General features: G+C 43.0%; 1 protein-coding gene and 1 pseudogene across 6 annotated transcripts in view; one reads left to right on the plus strand and one right to left on the minus strand.

The window, feature by feature from the left end:
• Positions 1-10,170: 10,170 nt before the first annotated feature.
• LOC129345823 (U2 spliceosomal RNA) lies at positions 10,171-10,255 on the plus strand (annotated as a pseudogene).
• Positions 10,256-12,578: 2,323 nt separating this feature from the next.
• FAM184A (family with sequence similarity 184 member A) overlaps positions 12,579-17,812 on the minus strand; it is a 110,397-nt gene continuing 105,163 nt past the window's right edge. For 3 of the 6 annotated variants that reach the window (XM_054981115.1, XM_054981124.1, XM_054981102.1), the window contains 2 exons: positions 15,726-15,925; positions 12,579-14,254 (listed from right to left, as the gene is read on the minus strand). In XM_054981115.1, coding sequence (XP_054837090.1) covers positions 14,173-14,254; positions 15,726-15,925 — 282 coding nt within the window. In that variant the 3' untranslated portion in view covers positions 12,579-14,172. Of the gene's footprint in view, positions 14,255-14,876; positions 14,970-15,725; positions 15,926-17,812 lie in introns of all 6 variants that reach the window. The other 3 variants (XR_008597080.1, XM_054981132.1, XM_054981141.1) reach the window with 3 other exon arrangements.

The following is a 17,812-nucleotide window of genomic DNA, read 5'->3' on the forward strand; positions in this document are numbered from 1 at the left end:
GCCGACGCCATCCCTCTAGCAGCAGTGTCAGCAGCGTGGCTCCCAGCGTTCATTTGCTGTTTAGACAGCCGGACAGCCTCTGTTTGCAGCAGGGACACCACAGCCTTCTGCTCAGGAGGGAGGTCTCGGGTATAGGACGCCAACTTCTCCCAGAGGTACAGCTGGTACCCTGCCATGATGGTCTGGTAGTTGGCGATCCTCAGACCCAGCGAAGAGACAATGTACTGGCGCCTGCCCATGGCATCCAGCTTCTTGCCCTCTTTATCGGCAGGCACCGAGGAGTGACCCGATCGCCGGGGGTTGAACTCCTCTGTGACCAAGGAGGAAGGTGGAGGGTGCTTCACCAACGCCGGCCAGGTGCCCTGCTTGATCTTGTAAAGCTGCTCAATGCGCTTGGATGTTGGAGGTTGATCACAGGGCACCTGCCACACCTTCTCCACAATCTCCTCAATACCCTCGAGCATGGGGAAGCCAACGTACGCCGGATTATCCCCATAGATACGCTTGAGGAGCTTGTCCTTGGTCTGGGGTACTGCCGAAGAGATATCCATCTCGAGAGCCTTGGCCATCCTTGCCATCTGGTCGGCGTAGATGCGGAGGTCCTCGAATGGCGAGTCCGCAGATGGCACTAGCTCCTCAGCTGGCGATGGTTCGGACCAGGACTCCGACTGGTAGCCGCCAAAGCTCTCCACATCCTCCTCATCGGAACCGAGCTGGGATTCCGGAACCTGGAGCGGAGGGGGAGCCCACGCCGACCTCGATGTCGAAGGCCTCGGTTCCGACACGGAGAAGCCCGCAGGTGCCCCCTCCCATTGGCAACGGTATGGCAAGGGGAGGTAGGAAGCCTGTCGATGCCGGGACGCAGTGGACCGGATTGATCGGACACTGTCTCCGGAACCATGCCGCTCACGACCGACCGGAGGTGGAGACGGACGGACAGGCGACGGACGGCTCCGACGAGGAGACGGGCTCGGTTCCAGCCTCGGCGACCGAAGGGCAAGCGATGGTCGGCTCCGACGGTGCGGGTTCGGCTCCGGCCCCGACGAGAATTCTGCGGGCACCGTCTCGAAGGCCATCGGATCCGGCACCGGCACGGAGATGCCTTCTGGCTCAGGGGAGCCCAGGTGAGGGGAAGGCGTGTGAGGAAGCACGATGACCTCCTCCTGAGGAGCGGGACGCGGCGACCGATGATGCTTGGTCTTCTTCTTCTTCTTCGCTGGTTCCGAAGAAGACCTCGGAACCGACGCGCTCCTCGCCTTCGAAGGGGACCTCGGCTTCGACCTCTTCGCCTTGATCGGGATCGAACCGGTCGTCGGTTCCGACCGGGGACTCGGTACCAGGATCCTCGGTTCCGAAGCTGGTCTCGGATCCGACCTGGTAGATGACGCGCTACGGGGCGGCCGCACCGGTCCCTGCGCCGGAGAGGCCGCTCTCGACGCCGAGGTACTCGGGGGACGCGGTTTCGACCCCGACCTCGCGGAGGCCACTGAGCCAGCTCTTGAATGCCGTTCGGCAGAGGGGCTAGGGCCGGCCTTGGGGGAGGGCAACGGAGCGCCTCCGGACATGACCTTCTGCCACAGGGAGGAGTTCAGTCGGGCCTTGCGCTCCTGCCGGGCCTTGCTGGTGAAGCCTTGGCAAATCTTACAGGCCGACACATTATGGGTCTCCCCCAAACAAAACAGGCACAGTTCATGGCCATCGGTCTTGGCCATTTTCGTGTGGCATTGGAGGCAATGCTTGAAGAGAGCCTTCGAGGCCATCTTCAGGGGCACGCGAAAGGAAGGTCAAAAACAGTCCGAGTCAAATTACCGAGTCCACAACAAAGTCCAAAACGAGATCCGAAGAATAGTCGAGGTCACGAAGTCCGAAGTCAAAAGCCAAGCAATCAGTCAGAATAAAGCACGAAGCACAAAAAAGCACAGAGCAACGAAGCTCACGTTCTCTCCAAGCGGCGGCAAGAAGAGAACTGAGGGAAGGGGCCGTTGGTCGCTGGAGGATCACGTGACCGTTTGGGCGGGAAAACGGTCGCTGAGGCGCGCGACAAACGGCCCCTTCGGAGCCATGGAAGCTCTAGAAAATTCTCCGGCGGCTGGCCTGCGCCTGCGCAGTCCCATGTGTGGAGGCACAGAAGAACGAAGATGAACGATGGTTGTTGTGGGTTTTCCGGGCTGTATTGCCGTGGTCTTGGCATTGTAGTTCCTGACGTTTCGCCAGCAGCTGTGGCTGGCATCTTCAGAGGTGTAGCACCAAAAGACAGAGATCTCTCAGTGTCTCTCGTGACACTGAGAGATCTCTGTCTTTTGGTGCTACACCTCTGAAGATGCCAGCCACAGCTGCTGGCGAAACGTCAGGAACTACAATGCCAAGACCACGGCAATACAGCCCGGAAAACCCACAGCAACCATCACTACTATGGATATTCCTGTGATCTTTTCAGAAGTCAATTGCTGGCAGTAATATCCTAGATTAAGGAGCATTTTAGATTACCAGTATTTGTCAAATTTAAAAAATAAAATTAAGAACATTAAATCCTAGTCCCAGAGCATTAAATAACAACACTTGCCTGAAGTTCTAAATTAGAACAAGGATTGCAGGAAGAAATCTCTAATAAGACAAGAGACAAAGCCAATTTAAAGCTTCTGCAAGACATGCGGAAGCTGTGGTGCTTTGACAGATTTTGCACCAAAAATGAAGTACAGTTGATCAAGATAATCTTTCAGAGTCTAGTTGGATGATGAAAAGACAAGGGAGACGACAAGAATGATAGTGGAGAAATATTTGGGATGAATTTCACAATGTACAGGCTAGAGTTCATTTTAAAACCTACTCTGGTGATGATGGCAGCAAAGAAACAATATTTCTCCACCACCATTGCATCTACAAAATGAAAACCTGTAGAATTCTTAGTTGGTCAGGGACTATTGGGCTCCAGCCTAGCAGCCCACTCCAAAAATTTTGCTAAGTACTTTACAGATAAAATCTCTTGCATCTGTTCCAACTTGGACTATGCATTAGCAGCAACAGGATCAGATGGTCTCAAGGCGCCAATTTGTCCAGTTGTGAGGGATACCTTTTAGCTTATACTGTGAGTGGCAGGCTGTGGCCCCTGTTGCAAAAGCTGCTTATGATATGAAGTATATGAGCCTCTCAATCTGATGTACTTCATATTACAGCACAACATGACCAAACAAATGGCAAATGGAATGCAGGGCAATTAAGTTTATTGCACTCTGCCTTCCCAAGCCTCACCAATAGCTTCTTGGCAAAAAAGGTCCTGGGAAGATTCTCTCCTGACACCCCTTCCTCTCGCATCCCCATTTAGTGAGAAACCCCAGTGCAACTCTATCCAGATATCAGGAGTCATTTGTCAACTCTGATAGTTTTTTTTCTTCCTGGAACAAGACTTAATTAAAACTCTGTAACACTTCACCAATCTTTAGAGATACTGGGTGAATAATAGTTTTACTTGGTACCTGAATAAGCAACTGCCCCTCTTGCCCCAGAATGGAATGCTGGATTAGTTTTATCGGCAGGAACTCCGGCCAGAATACTGATCAAAAATACATCAGAGTCCTTTTCACTCCTAGGAGACTGATATCAAAGTCTTTAGTGCCTGGGAACATTCAGCTCCAAGGTCCCTTTCACCCTATACATGTTTCAGTTCTGGCCCAGTCTGGGTGTGCATACTCATCAGATCCAAGTATGTCACCCTCAGTTTCCTTATCGAAGCACTTTACCAAGAAAGCTGGCGGTTGACTCCTTCCTCAGATCTCTGATGGTAACTATGCTATTTTCCCCGTTCAATCTGTAATCCTAGGCTCTTGCATGCAATTGGTTTGTGTCTCTGTGTGTGATACCCTTCCTCCTTAATAAAAGCTATCTTTGTTTTTAGAAAGAGCACCCGTCTTCTTGGTGGCGTCCCCGTGAGAAGGACTATGTAAAGTGGGCAGCAGATCTCTACCTCTTGCTAAGTTTGCTCCTTGCTTTGCTAATTTCCCCTACATTTGCAAGGAGCCTCCTCCCTCTAGGTAACAATACAGTCTGAGGATGTGGACCAGAGTCTTGAAAGTTTGAAACCTACCACCTTCTTGTACTCCCCTTACCCCACTTGGCTGCTTAAAACTACTGGGAGGGGGCTGGTGGGCATAAGTGCCTCCCTGAGAGAGGGGGTAGTCGCTCATGCCTTGAAGTGGGCTGTGGTATATGCATGCCTAAAGAAACCTACTCTGGACTTTGGAGATTTAAATAACTACTGTCTGATCTCAAACGTACCATTCTTGAGCAAAGGGATTGAAGAAGTGGTGGCTGGCCATCTCCAGGATTCCTTAATGAGGCAGATTGTTTGGATCAAGTCTAGTTTCAGGCCTGGTTATAGGACTGAAACAGCATTGGTTGTCCTGGTGGATGACGTGCCAGGAGATGGACAGGGGGAGTGTGACCCTGTTAATTCTCCTGGCCCTCTCTATGGCTTTTGATACCATCGATCATGGTATCCTTTTGGACTGCATTTAAGATTGGGACTGGGAGGTACTGTTGTGCAGCAGTTCCAGTCCTGCTTGGAGGGTAGGTTTCAGAGTGTAATGCTGGGGGGGGGGGGCTGCTGCTCTGACCCTTGGCCTCTCACCAAAAGGGTGCCTCAAGGTTCCATTTTGTCCCCTGTGGTTTTCAACATCTATGTAAAGCTGCTGGGAGAGGTCATCTAGAGAGAGAGGCTGAGTTGCCATCAATATGCAGATGACACTCATCTCCATCTTGTGCTTCCAGCTTAGGGAGGTTGTGGAAACAGAGAACAGGTGCCTGGAGGCAATTTTGGGATGAATGTAGGCAAATATGCTGAAACTGAATCCTGACAAAATAAGAGGTGCTACTGGTGAAGGACTGGCTATAGGCTTCCATTCACTGAACCTTTCAGCTAGACCCATATCTAAGTACATGGCTAAATTTTGTCCATGAGACTTTATATAATCCCTCTTTCCCCAGCTCCCTAGAGGTTGTAGACAGGACATGGATCCAAGCATTAAAAAATCCAACTGTCATTCGATGGCATCCCTCCCAGACCACCCGCTGGGAGTCAACCATGGGGTGAGATGAGGTGTAATCTGACCTGGCACAGCTGTGCTGTGGTTCCCATGCCCCCTGGAGCAAAACTGGACAATGCCCCCTGAGCTGGGTACATACTCCTGTGGTTTCCCCCTTAAGGAGCCTCCCCCAAATGAAGCAAGATGGCTAGCTGGCACAGTCTACCCCACAGTTGGATCCAGCCCAGTGCCCCCAGAAGTGACCTCTGAACCAGAGGCACTGGGATCCATAGCTATGCCATAGCTAAAATACCATGCCCTGGCAGAATCAGGGCTCACTCTACCCGATCTCAGTCCTCTTCAGCAGCCTTTCTTCGAGGAACACCCTTATGGGAGATATGTCAAGCTGCCACCTGGTCGTCCTCAGATACTTTTATCAAACATTATGTAGTAGATGTGGGCTCCAGGTCAGATGCTGCGGTGGGAAACGCAGTCCTTCAGTCCTTATTCACCTAGAATACAAAAAGAGAGAACAGGTTAAAAAAAAGGAAGGGATCTGGGAAGATGATTACAGTATATTACGATATGACGAGATGTTCCTCACACCCGTCCCCATTGGTGAGTAGCTTGTTATACTCCCAATGTGGGGCTGCACAGAAGAACGATGACGAAAACAGGGTTTCATTCACCTGTAACTGTTGTTCGTTGAGTTCATTCTGTACAGACACACATTCCCTCCCCCCTGCCCTGCTGTGAGGAATTCATCATTAGTTAACCTCTGGCGGCGTAGGAGAACCAGGGGACAAAATGGTGCCCTGCCCTTCTACACTGCATTTGGGCACGAAATGCCACGTATGCGCTTTGGGTGGGACCAGCCATTTTTCGATGTTTCTAGAGCTATAAATCTCTCTCCGAGGCAGGCCTGCGCAAGCGCAGTCCCAATGTGTGTGTGCACAGAATGAACTCGACGAACAACAGTTACAGGAGAGTGAAACACTGTTTTCATGAGAAAGGGAAGGAATATAGAATGTAGAAGCTAAATTTTTGCCAGACAAGCCAATGATAAGTAGAAAATGGTCACTATCATCATATGTGCCCATGGAAAAATCCAAGACCCATCTTTTCAAATTTGGGGAGATGACAGCATAGTCAATTACACTACAACACCAGCTAGAAGTAAAATTATGTTCACCTGGCATATCATGAGAGAAGGACCTATTTAAAATTAATCTGCTAGGTAACAAGCAGAATTTGGCTAGTCATCATATCCCTAACATGAGTGTCTTTAGAATCTCTAGTGGGGATAAAATCCTCAAATGATGGATCATTAGTAACCAGACCCATAGCCTCATACAAAAGTTGGTTGTCCTTCCTTATCCTGGCATTAAGGTCACCCACAATCATAGAATCTGCTGAAAGATGTTCACGCTCAAGAGCTTCGACATATTCACTAAAACAACTCCATTGGTCCAAAAGCTCAGTACTACTATAAGATGGCGGTAGATATATGCCGAAAATGAGCAAGCTTAAATGGGCCAGTTTAATAAGAACAACTTGGGCCAAGGGGGGGGGGGGGCGGGTAGGAGGGCAATATCTTAAGCTCAGTCTCCATCTGTGTGGAGATCAAACAACACAGCCCTGCTCTACATCTGCCTCACTGTCCTGTTTTAGAGGCTGGAATTGAGAAGGATCCATCCAATTGTACATTAGACTGGGACCAGGTTTCCTGGAGAAGGATAATATCATGGCTCTTGAGAAAATTCAGAAGGTTAGGGTCATCTGCCTTTTCCCTCCATCCTGCGATGTTCCAAGATAATACCTTAAAAGATGGAATTTGGTTGCTATTAGTCAGTTTCAATGATCTTATCCAAAGATCAATTACAGTTGGAAAATATGCTGCCATTCTGTTGCGTTTAGATAGAACCTCCAGAGAGAGAGAGAGGGAGATGAAAGATGTGGATCTAAACATTCTAGAGGTCGAGGAAATGGTTTAGACAGTTTAAGCTGGTGGTCATATCCTGAGATGGTTTTATCATTGAATGCTGTCATGGGTTCTTTTGTTAAAGAAACCATAGGTCAAAACTAACTTCTGGTGGATGAGCAATGAGGCTTTAAGATTTCTCAAGGCAGGATTTGTTTCTTTTTTGTTGTTATTTATTTGTGAGGTTTTGAGAATTAGAAAAGATTTTTCTCCCTAACTAAACCAGCAGTGTACACAGTTTGTTTACTTAAAAGATTTGTTAGCTGACTTTCTTCCTTGCAGGAACACAAGATGGCTTACAATATAAATACAAACAATCACAGATAAAAACAAAGTTTAAAACCAACAGTTTAAAACTACTGCTAACATAAAAACAGAATTAATTAAAAGCACTCCTAAATAAAAATGTCTCAAAATGCCTCCTGAAGATCTATAGTGAAGGGGCCAGGTGCACTTCCCTGGGGACGTCCATAATCATGAGACTATCCCTGAAAAGTCCCTCTCGTGTACCCACAAGGGAAGCTTTAGCAGATGGGGCAGTCAGGAGGGTCCCTCCCTGTGAACTTGTCTTGGGCAGGAACATATAGGAAAAGATAGGTCCTTCAGATACCCTGGTCACAACAACCCATAATAGATAGGGTTTTAAAGGCCAAAACCAACACGTTTGATTTGTGCTTGGGAGCAGTTTGGTAGCTAGTGTTACTTTCTGTAATATCAGGGTCACATGTTCTTGATAGTTGGCTGCCCCTGCTTCGTTTCAAGTTATCTCTCTCTCACACACACGAATGTTGATCACATTGCATTTCAACATATAATAGTGACATAATGGAACCATCTCCAATCATAGAGAATTAAATATTATACATACTTATGTGTAAAACATAATGCACGATATATTGAAGCTTAACTGTTTAAAGTGTTGTGAACATATGGTATGGAACATGTTAAATAAACTCTTTTTGCTCATTGTAGGCAGTAGTAGCAAGGTCCGTAACAACATACTCATCCCAGGCCTTGTAAACCGTGTGTGCTGTCCTGCTTACGTTTGAGAGTTTTAATTGGATCAGAGAAAAGGTATTGTGCGTTTAGATTTTTTAGATCACTGGCTATCTGAAATTTTTGTTTAGGCAACCCGATAGACTGCCTAGAGCCTGCTGCTTATCACTAGATGAATATGGGAAGTAGGAATAAGAGGAAAGAATTGAGCACCATTGCTAGTGATCATATTTTCAGTGCCCATGACTAATGGGATCAGATTTTCTAAATTATGTATTTTATTTTTATCCTGGTCTTTCTTCAAGTTCAGAGCAGCATATATGGTTCTTCAGTCTCCCACAACCCTCTAAAGGTGGCTGAGAGAGCAGTGACTCGCCCCTAACATCCAGAGATAGGGATCCCATTCCCCTGGTGGGGCGGGGGATTCCTTGCTCCCAGCCTCTACCACCACCAACACTCACTTGGCAAGCAAGGGAAAAGGTGTAGGGAATGGGCCCAGAAGCCTTGCAGCACGCTTGTCATGCTAGGAATGATGTCATTTCTGGCATGACATGGAAGTGAAGACCCCCACATGGGGCTGATTTGATGAAAACTGGTGCCCAATCTAGTGTTGGGGACTGATCTTTACCAAATCAGCCCTGCCTGGGGCCTTCACCTCCTTGACATGCCAAGAATGATGTAATTTCTGGCACAACAAGGAAGTAGGAAGTAAGTACTCCTGAGCGCCCCCCCCTGGTTTGGGCTCCAGGGGACCTGGCAAATGTACCTAGGGACCTTTGTGGCTGAAGGGGGATTTGAACCTCTCTTCTTCTGTTCCTTGTCCTACAGTTTAAAAGATAAGCTTATCTTTGTGCAGAATATTTTTCTTTTATTACAAAGAATATGCAGTTGTAGCAATGTCAGATACAGAGATCAAATGAAATAGTATCATCCTCTATTACGCTTCTGAGATTTTAACCTTAAATATGGTCACTGTTATTCTAGCAGTTTACCACTCTGACTTGTTTATCCCACAAGCATAGCAGTACAGTGTGTGTGTGTGTGTGTGTGTGTGTGTAGAGAGAGAGTGAGTTTTCACAGTGCATGCTTATATTGCAAACTTGGCTCAAGGGCTTAATGATTTGTAGCATGCTTCCAGATTTCCTTGAATGAAGTTTTAATGATGATTTGCATAGCATTATTGTGCCTGGATGTAGCTTCTAATTGTCATGGATCACGCCAGAGTATAGACATTGGTCATGTACCTCATCATCATGCCTGGATCCAGCTCAGCTGACAATCCACTACCCCACAAACCTTTATATTGAGTTTTAATATCATTTGCATTTACATATTTCTGTGCTCCTGTGGGAACCAATTTTGGCTCAATATATAAAAATTCATGTAAGTACTTCATTGATCATGGACATGAAAACTGAAGGGGCTCCAGCCAGGCCAAATGGCATGACTAAATATTCATACTGTCCTAAGGGCGTATTGAACGCGGTTTTCCATTCATCCCCCTCTCTTATGCGAACGTGGAAGTAAGCATCTTTTAAGTCCAATTTTGTAAAGATCTTGCCTTGAGCCACGACGTTGAGTAGATCTCTGATGAGGGGTATTGGATAAGCATTTGTGGAGGAGACTGCATTGAGTCCTCTGAAATCTGTACATAATCGTAATCCTCCATCCTTCTTTTTCACAAATAGTATTTGTGAAATACTCTATATCCTCTTAAACCTGGGGGAGGAGCATCTTGGAGCAGAATGTCAGGTTCTGACTGTGTTCAAACCAAAGAAACTCCATTTTGACCCTGTCTGTATATTAAGTGTTTTCTTTGCAGGTGGCAAGCCTTCCACTGGAAGCTCACAAGGAGAAGAGGAATGTTATGTCTACATATATCTGCCTTTCCAACGCCCTTGGGAAACTTTCACTTTCTCACCCTCGGGCTGATTGTTTTGAGAACTAAGGGGGAGGATGGGGCCCGCAGGGAACTGCTATTCTGTACTTTTGCTTTTGCCTGTCATTCGTAACAATTTCTAAGCTCAGCCCTGATCCTTGGATCTGGGAGTGTGGACTTATATTAGTTGTTTATCTGCAGTAAATCCTTTTGAAACCAATGAACTCTTGTCTCATTGCAAGGGGTAGTCTGGATTGCAACTTTTATTCAAGCCTCAGTCTGACAGGTACCATAATATTGCTTCTTGGCCTTTTGGCTAAGATCAAGTGTAGTATGTTTGACTTAAATTTTAACGATAATTAAAGATTAAGTCAAACATTTCATGGGAAAAATGGAGTTTTGAGGAGGGATTCTAATGAAGTGGCAACTCAGAAGTGTTCAGGGAGCGAGTTCCAAGCATAAGAAAAAATGGAGACAATTATTTGAAAGCAGAGGACCTAGATTTGGAATGGTAATTATAGGCAGGAACATGCTGAAAAATAAGGACAGAAAGGCAGGATAGGGCAAACTTGTTGACAAATTTGAGGGAAAAGACAAGTTAAAAGGCAGAGTTTATTGTTGATACACAGATATATCACATGCACATACCACAATTATGTAGATCTATTGTAACCCTGAACAGTGAGGTTTTGAGAATTAGAAAAGATTTGTCTCCCTAACCAAACCAGCAGTGTACAGTTTGTTCCGATCAAACTTCTTTATAGCACTATGCAGCTTCACTTACTTTTGCTAGCAAGCCTTGTCCATACTATGTGATCTAACAACGTATTCTGTGGACTCTCTGAACAGCCCTTACAAAGAGTAAAAGGCAGTATTCTCCAAGTTTATTTCTGAATCACAGAAATTATGGGCAGGCATTAAACTGTTAATAGGGTAAAACTGTGTTTCTGTGTAATGGAAAAGAAAACGAGTTGGTAGTGAGAAACCTTATGTTAAGAAGTATGTATATTCTGCTGTGGAAAACATGATGCACTTTACTAATTTTATTGAACAAAAATATAGAGCAACCCAATTAATTGAAATCTTTACTGTGAATTGCATAAAAGTAGGCTTTTCAGAAGAAGGGTTATATAGACCTTTAAAGATGATGGTTTTGAGCTGTGGAAACCATGGAATTCCTTTGAAACTTAGCAGGGGCTCATCAATCAAGATCAAGAACAATGGACAATGTATGAAACACAGCATGGCCATCGGTGCTGGTCTTTTGTTGTGCGCAGGTGTGAGAGAATAATGGGCACATTCTCATACATCCTATCTCTGTGAGCGTAGGGCAGCTTGAAGTGGTGTAGTGGTTAAAGTGTTGTACTGGGATCTGGGAGACCCAGGTTTGAATCCCCACTCTGCTATGGAAGCTTGCTGGGTGAACTTAAGTCAGTCACACTCTCAGCCTATCCTATTTCACAGGGTTGATAATGGTGGTAGAATGGAAGATGGGAAACTGGCCTATGAGCTCTTTGGAGAAAAGATAGAATAAGTGATAACTAAATAAGCCAAACAGGGAAGGCCGCAAAAATGGATAGTATAGCCTAGAATCCTACTCAACTCACAGGGATTTCTTGGCAAACATGCAAGGGTTCCTCACCAAATGAAAGTATGTGAACAAGAGTTTCCTTATAGGAAATTTGAAAAACATTGAATCAAACTGTTACAAAAGGGCAAAACAAAGTCTTTCAAGTTTTAACATGAAAATACTGGCAAGTAGGAATAAACTTAATTGATAGAATCTGTCCTATGTCTTTGTGTAGTCGGTAGATTTCCAAATATACAATATTATGGCAGATACTAAGTCTGGGAACCAAACTGATTATTCTGTTTCTCTATGAAAGATGACTGTTTAATAGCAAGTTCCACTGATAACACCATCTACAGCAGTGGTTCCCAAAGTGGGCAATACCACCTGGAATGATCCAGGTGGGCGGTAGGAGCCTTGGGTGCAATTGGGGGGCGTTGAATAAAAATAAGGGGGTGGTGGAAGCATAAAGAAAGAAGAGTCCAGAACCTATCTAAAGCAGCCTTTTCCTGCCTTCTCCTGGTCTTCCCTGGGATCAGGGAGGGAGGGGAGGTGGTGAGGGGTCCCCACAGCCAATCACAGCCATGCAATGCATGTGCACCCTTGCAAGGCTGGCGTTGCTGCTGGGCTATTGTGGCTGCTGCTGGCTTCAGGCCTTCAGCTGCTGCTGTTCTGTGCCTACCTTGGCCTGCCTGGCTGCATGGATCGTGGTGGACTCTACCCGGACTGAAGAAGACACCTAAAAGGTAAGATTTGGGGGAAATACATATTTTTAAAAAGGAGAATATTAGTAAAAGGATCTTTTAAATTAGTGTCCCTTTACTTTAGGTTGGGCTGCCTGCTTGGGGTGTGCATATTTGTCACTGCATCTTTTTGTCCACTTCTTGAAGGTAGATTTCCAGGGTGGTGCTGAGTATTTTCTTTCATGAAAAGGGGGCGGTAGGCCAAATAAGTTTGGAAACCTCTGATCTACAGTACTGTGTTTTCATTTTTTTTCCTTACACAGTATATTGAAGCGAACAATAAGTGTAAATATCAATATATATTAATTCTAGGTGCAAAAATCTCTCAATGCCATTATAACTAAATTATGGAACAAGAAAACAGACAAAACACAAGAAATACTTAATCATATCAAAATTATCCAGTGTGTTTTATTTCAGGTAACAGCCAAGAAATCTGACTTTGACTCAATATGGCTTTCTTCTAAAGTAAAGGTTGCATATACCTACAGTTAAATCCATCAACCATAGAGTATCTGCCAAATACTGCTTCAGATTAGCAGCAGAATGTGGGAACATTTTCAGGCTGAGTATACAGGAGATACATTTTTAAAATTTTGATTTAGAATATTTTATATGAAAACATACAAATTATTATTTTATACATATGCTACATATAAAACTTACTATTATAACTAGTGATGGTATCTTTGATTGGTTAATTATGCTTTTGCAAAATGGGAAGACATAGTCTGGGCATCAGCAGAAATAAGAGCTATCTTTTTATCTAAGGATAAAAATCTTATTTAAAATAATCAAGCAACACCCCACCCCCTTAAAGATACAAAGATCAGGTTTAAAAGTACATTCATAAAACAAAAAACCCTCCCTGAGATTACCAGTGTTGGTTACATTGTGGTAATCTTGGAATTAACAACAACATCAACAAAAGTATGTAGACCAGATTTGCCAGTGTATTACATCTTTTCTGCCAGAGGACTTGCACAACTGTAAGACAGGTGTAATAGAGTGGAAAATCAAGCTCACTCTCCGTATGAAAAAGGTCATGTGGTCCCTGGGTTAATTTTATAGTGGAAAAAAATACTGTTCTTTGTAAATTAAATATGCTAGAGTTTTAATGAAAGGTTTACATGCTTTATTATGCATAATTAGTTTAGCACTATTTTTGTAAAGCCTGAGTTTTGCCCAAAGGATGATTATGTCCTCAAAATGCAGATTTCCATAAATGATTTTTTCATTTATACAACAATACATAGTTTAGTTCCCCAAATGTTCTTTATAGGTATTTATAAAACATTTATGACAAAATGTTGATGAAATTTAACATTAAAATATAGTAAATATGATTACTAGAGGACAGATCAGTTGTAGACAAGAAATAAGGATGCTATTTTTCTTACTATGGTCTTAACAAAAATCACTCAGCTCTAAAGGCCACCAGCTATGCTACAATAGACTTATTTATTTTCCATTCTTCACCATTTTTAGAATAAACACAATTTTCAAAGTTAAATTCTACTAGATGACTAAAAAAAACCAGAAGGGTTTAAACATATCTTGCAACAATTAAAAAAACTGTTGATAGTTTATTTGGATATACAATAACCATGCAATTCATTGCATTTCAGAAGGGAGACAGGAGTGGGGGACAGCCTTTCCTGAAATCAAAGAAAATACATATTTATAAGAAAAGGGGGGAAGCATTGTTTCTTCTACGAAAATTTATTATGCAGTAATTACAAAGTTTAAAGACTCTTCCATTTTAAATAAAAATATGTGTCATTAAACACATTTATTTACCATGTCAAGTGATTCCAACAAATATCACATAAAATACAGTGCATTTTCAAATCAGAGACAAATACTTTCTCATTCACAGTGTTTGACATATTACAGGAAAGCTTGTTCATGTAAGGGTTTAGTTTAAGGTCATGCTCTTATGAACATTCCACACCACGCTCTGCCACACACACAAAAATTATTTCTCAGAATGTGAAGTAACGGGCAAACCATTCCTGGCGCTGGGGATCTGGTGAAGCCACTGGAGAAGCTTCAGTCTGAAGAGGGCTAAATTCATGAAAAGAAAAGACAAATTTAAACCACAACCAAAAGCTAAAATGCAAATGGCCTGACAACAGCACAGAGAACCCAAGATATAGCACACATTTATTCATGAATCAATGATCGAATCTAACTAGCATGTGGTGTAGCTTAATGTCCCTTTTTTTCTACCTCCAATCATCCACTGTATTAGAGAGCATCAGCAGTACAGACAAAGTCACTAAGCCATATGACAAGGTGCAAAAAATAGCATTTTGAAGAAAAATGAATGGGGTTGCTGCTTTTGAACAAAAACAAAATAGCATTGGATAAGGGGATTTTTGAAAGATCCTCTTTCAGCATCCTTTTCTTCTGGTCAAATTAGTGGTCAGAATTATGATTGCAAGCATCATAGTCTTAAAAGACATGCTGAATAGACTAGTCAGCAAGAGAACAGTGACATTTAAAATGTTATGTAACTCAGACTGAATTACTGTAGTTTCATGCACATGGGGTGTATACAAGCAAAGCAAGCACACTTTTTACCCACAAATGTAATTCCCAAGCAAACCTCAAATATTTTCTATATAAACTTTAATGCTTTAATAAAATTCTCTTTGGTTACAGAAATTAAGAAAATAATCCCTACCGGTTAATTTGGTAATACAAGGCACGAAATAATGTGCAACGGAAACTCCAGCGTCACAATCCACGAATTCATGCACATGCATGTTAATGATGTCTGAGCATACACATGCATATCAACATGCATAGGGAAAAATAAGGAACATTAAACATATAAAGGAATTCTGTTTTGCACTTAGAAATAAAACATAATTACTTTGGAATTTTATTCACCCCTCTTCCCAACTTTATTTTACAAATAGCATAAAGCAAGATGGATAAAACTTTTATTCTCCCCAAAACTCAAACCTTATTGTTTTAGTTTACTTCCGCCTAAAATAAAAACTAAATTTGAGTGTTTTAATGCTGAAGCATTAAACATCTAATGCATGCACATATACCCATGTATTCTAAATTTAATTTAAATAAATAATTTATCTGAGGTAAAGAAAGGGAGTAAATCAACATACATTCATCACACATAAACAGTTTTGCTGGGTAAGAACCACCACCACACAATAATAAGTTTTAATAAGGGATTACAACATTTTCATAAAGGAGAGCTAGTAATAACACAGACATTTAACACAATTGTTCATAAATGTAAACAATTGAAAGCACATGAACCAAACTGATAGTATAGCTCCTCTCAATTTAAAAGGAGGATTCAAGGCTTAATAGGCAGGAAAATCTCACATTTCAATGTTTTGCAATAAAAAGGAATACTGTAAAGAGGCTTAAAATATAGTATGAAAATTAAAATTCCACAAAATTTATACTCCTGAGCTGTTCTTAAGACGTGTGGTTCAGCTAAAAAGAAATTGAATTTTTCTCCACGTTAGGGGTGGGGGGAAACTGGTGAGGCTGTGCTCACCTCAAAAACGTCTTGGGCTCTTTGGGTGGTATTGGCTGTGGAAGTGGTCTGCTGCTGTTGAACTCAATATCGTGGATGGGTGAATTAGGAATAGGGTCCAGACGGTTAGGATGTCCATTGCCCACTCCAATAGATTCCAGAGCACTTAGATTGGGGACACTCACAAACCTGTTTGCTGATTTATCATTCTTCTTCTTTTGCTGCATTAAAAATAACAAATGTAAGGAAGGGCCCATACATTAGAACAGATGAGGAAACTGCGTGGGGATTTTGTGCGTTTTCTCTTTTGTCTGGTAGTGTGTAGTTTTTTTTAAAAAAACCTACTACTGCTGCACTTACAGAATTTTCTAGAGAAAACTAGAACGTTACCATCTGTTTTCCTGCTTAGTTTTAAATTATTTTAGCAGATTTAGCTTGTTTACAGATTATTATTTCTAAAAGCCTCAGATCATATATTAAGACAGAGTAGCACTGGAGGAATGGTGTGAACCTCTTTCCTCCAGTCTCCAATATGACATGAAGCCTCTAGCCAGTGTCCAATCCATGTGATTCTTTCTGCTCAAAAGGGATGTGGAATTAGCATAAATTTCCACAGAATGTCCAGTTCACACTTGAGATTAACTATATGGAGGAGAGACGAGGCTTTTATCATGAGCCAGTTTGGTGCAGTAGTCAGGAGCGACCGGACTCTAATCTGGAGTACCAGGTTTGATTCCTCATTCCTCCACTTGAAGCCAGTTTGGTGACCTTGGGCCAGTCAGTTTCTAGGAACTCTCTCACCCCCACCCACCTCACAAGGTGATTGTTGTGGGGGATGATAATAACATGCTTTGTAAACTGCTCTGAGTGGGTAGTAAGTTGTCCTGAAGGGTGGTATATACATTGAATATTATTATTATTATTATTATTATTACTTCACCACCCCATACCATTTCACCATTGACTGTATGATTCTGGGTCAATGGCATCAAGTTGGGTAGAGATAAAGACAAACTGTGTTGGTGAGGGAAGCATCTTTTAGATTTGCATTGAACATTTCCACTTCCTGTTTTAAAAAGCTCTCAACTTTTCACTACTTTCCTCAGTACAGGTGGCAGAAGTATAATCTAAATCAAGTCTTTGTGTCCCACTAGCCATGAATGAGACCATAACCTGGACTTGCACCCTCAGGCTGATTATAACAACTGGTGGTTTTATCAAGCAGTTGATGGACTGAAAAATATAAGTGAAGAGCTCAGAGGCAGTTGATAATCCTATAATTTGATATATTGTCGAAGGCTTTCACGGCCGGAGAACGATGGCTGTTGTGGGTTTTCCGGACTGTATTGCCGTGGTCTTGGCATTGTAGTTCCTGACGTTTCGCCAGCAGCTGTGGCTGGCATCTTCAGAGGTGTAGCACCAAAAGACAGAAGTCTCTCACTGAGAGACTGCTGTCTTTTGGTGCTACACCTCTGAAGATGCCAGCCACAGCTGCTGGCGAAACGTCAGGAACTACAATGCCAAGACCACGGCAATACAGCCCGGAAAACCCACAACAGCCACCTATAATTTGATATTTTATCGCTTCTGTTCTTAAAAAGCAGGATTTATCTTAAATGTTTCTTTTTTCCTTTGGATTGAAAAGTACAGGTAGCTCGCCTACCCTGTGTGGAAAAATGCAACTAAATCTTTCATTCTGAATTTCTGTAAGTTCTGTTATCTTCTCACAGTTTTAGGGTACTGTTATTTCTGTAAGCTGTTATCTTCTCACAGTTTTAGGGTACTGTTCAGATCTCTGCCAGAAAGTATAGATCTTTCCACTAGATGGCATACATGAATCTGTGTTTACAGTGAAACTCAGAGAAAGATGAGCCGGTGGTATTGCTGATAATATTTTAGAATGACTGATTTACTACTTTTGCAGAAATAAATAATTATCTTCTTTATATGTCAAGCCAAAAATACACCATCCCTATGCAGGCATGCTAGAGCTGGGGGAAAGGGATTTAGATCCTGTATACCATTTTCGTAGTAAGTGTACATTCCTTGCACAAGGCACTGGTCATCTAGAGAGACCAAGGTGCAGAAAAAAACAACAGAGATTAGAA

Source organism: Eublepharis macularius, chromosome 1, assembly GCF_028583425.1.
Source record: "Eublepharis macularius isolate TG4126 chromosome 1, MPM_Emac_v1.0, whole genome shotgun sequence".
NCBI lineage: Eukaryota > Metazoa > Chordata > Lepidosauria > Squamata > Eublepharidae > Eublepharis > Eublepharis macularius.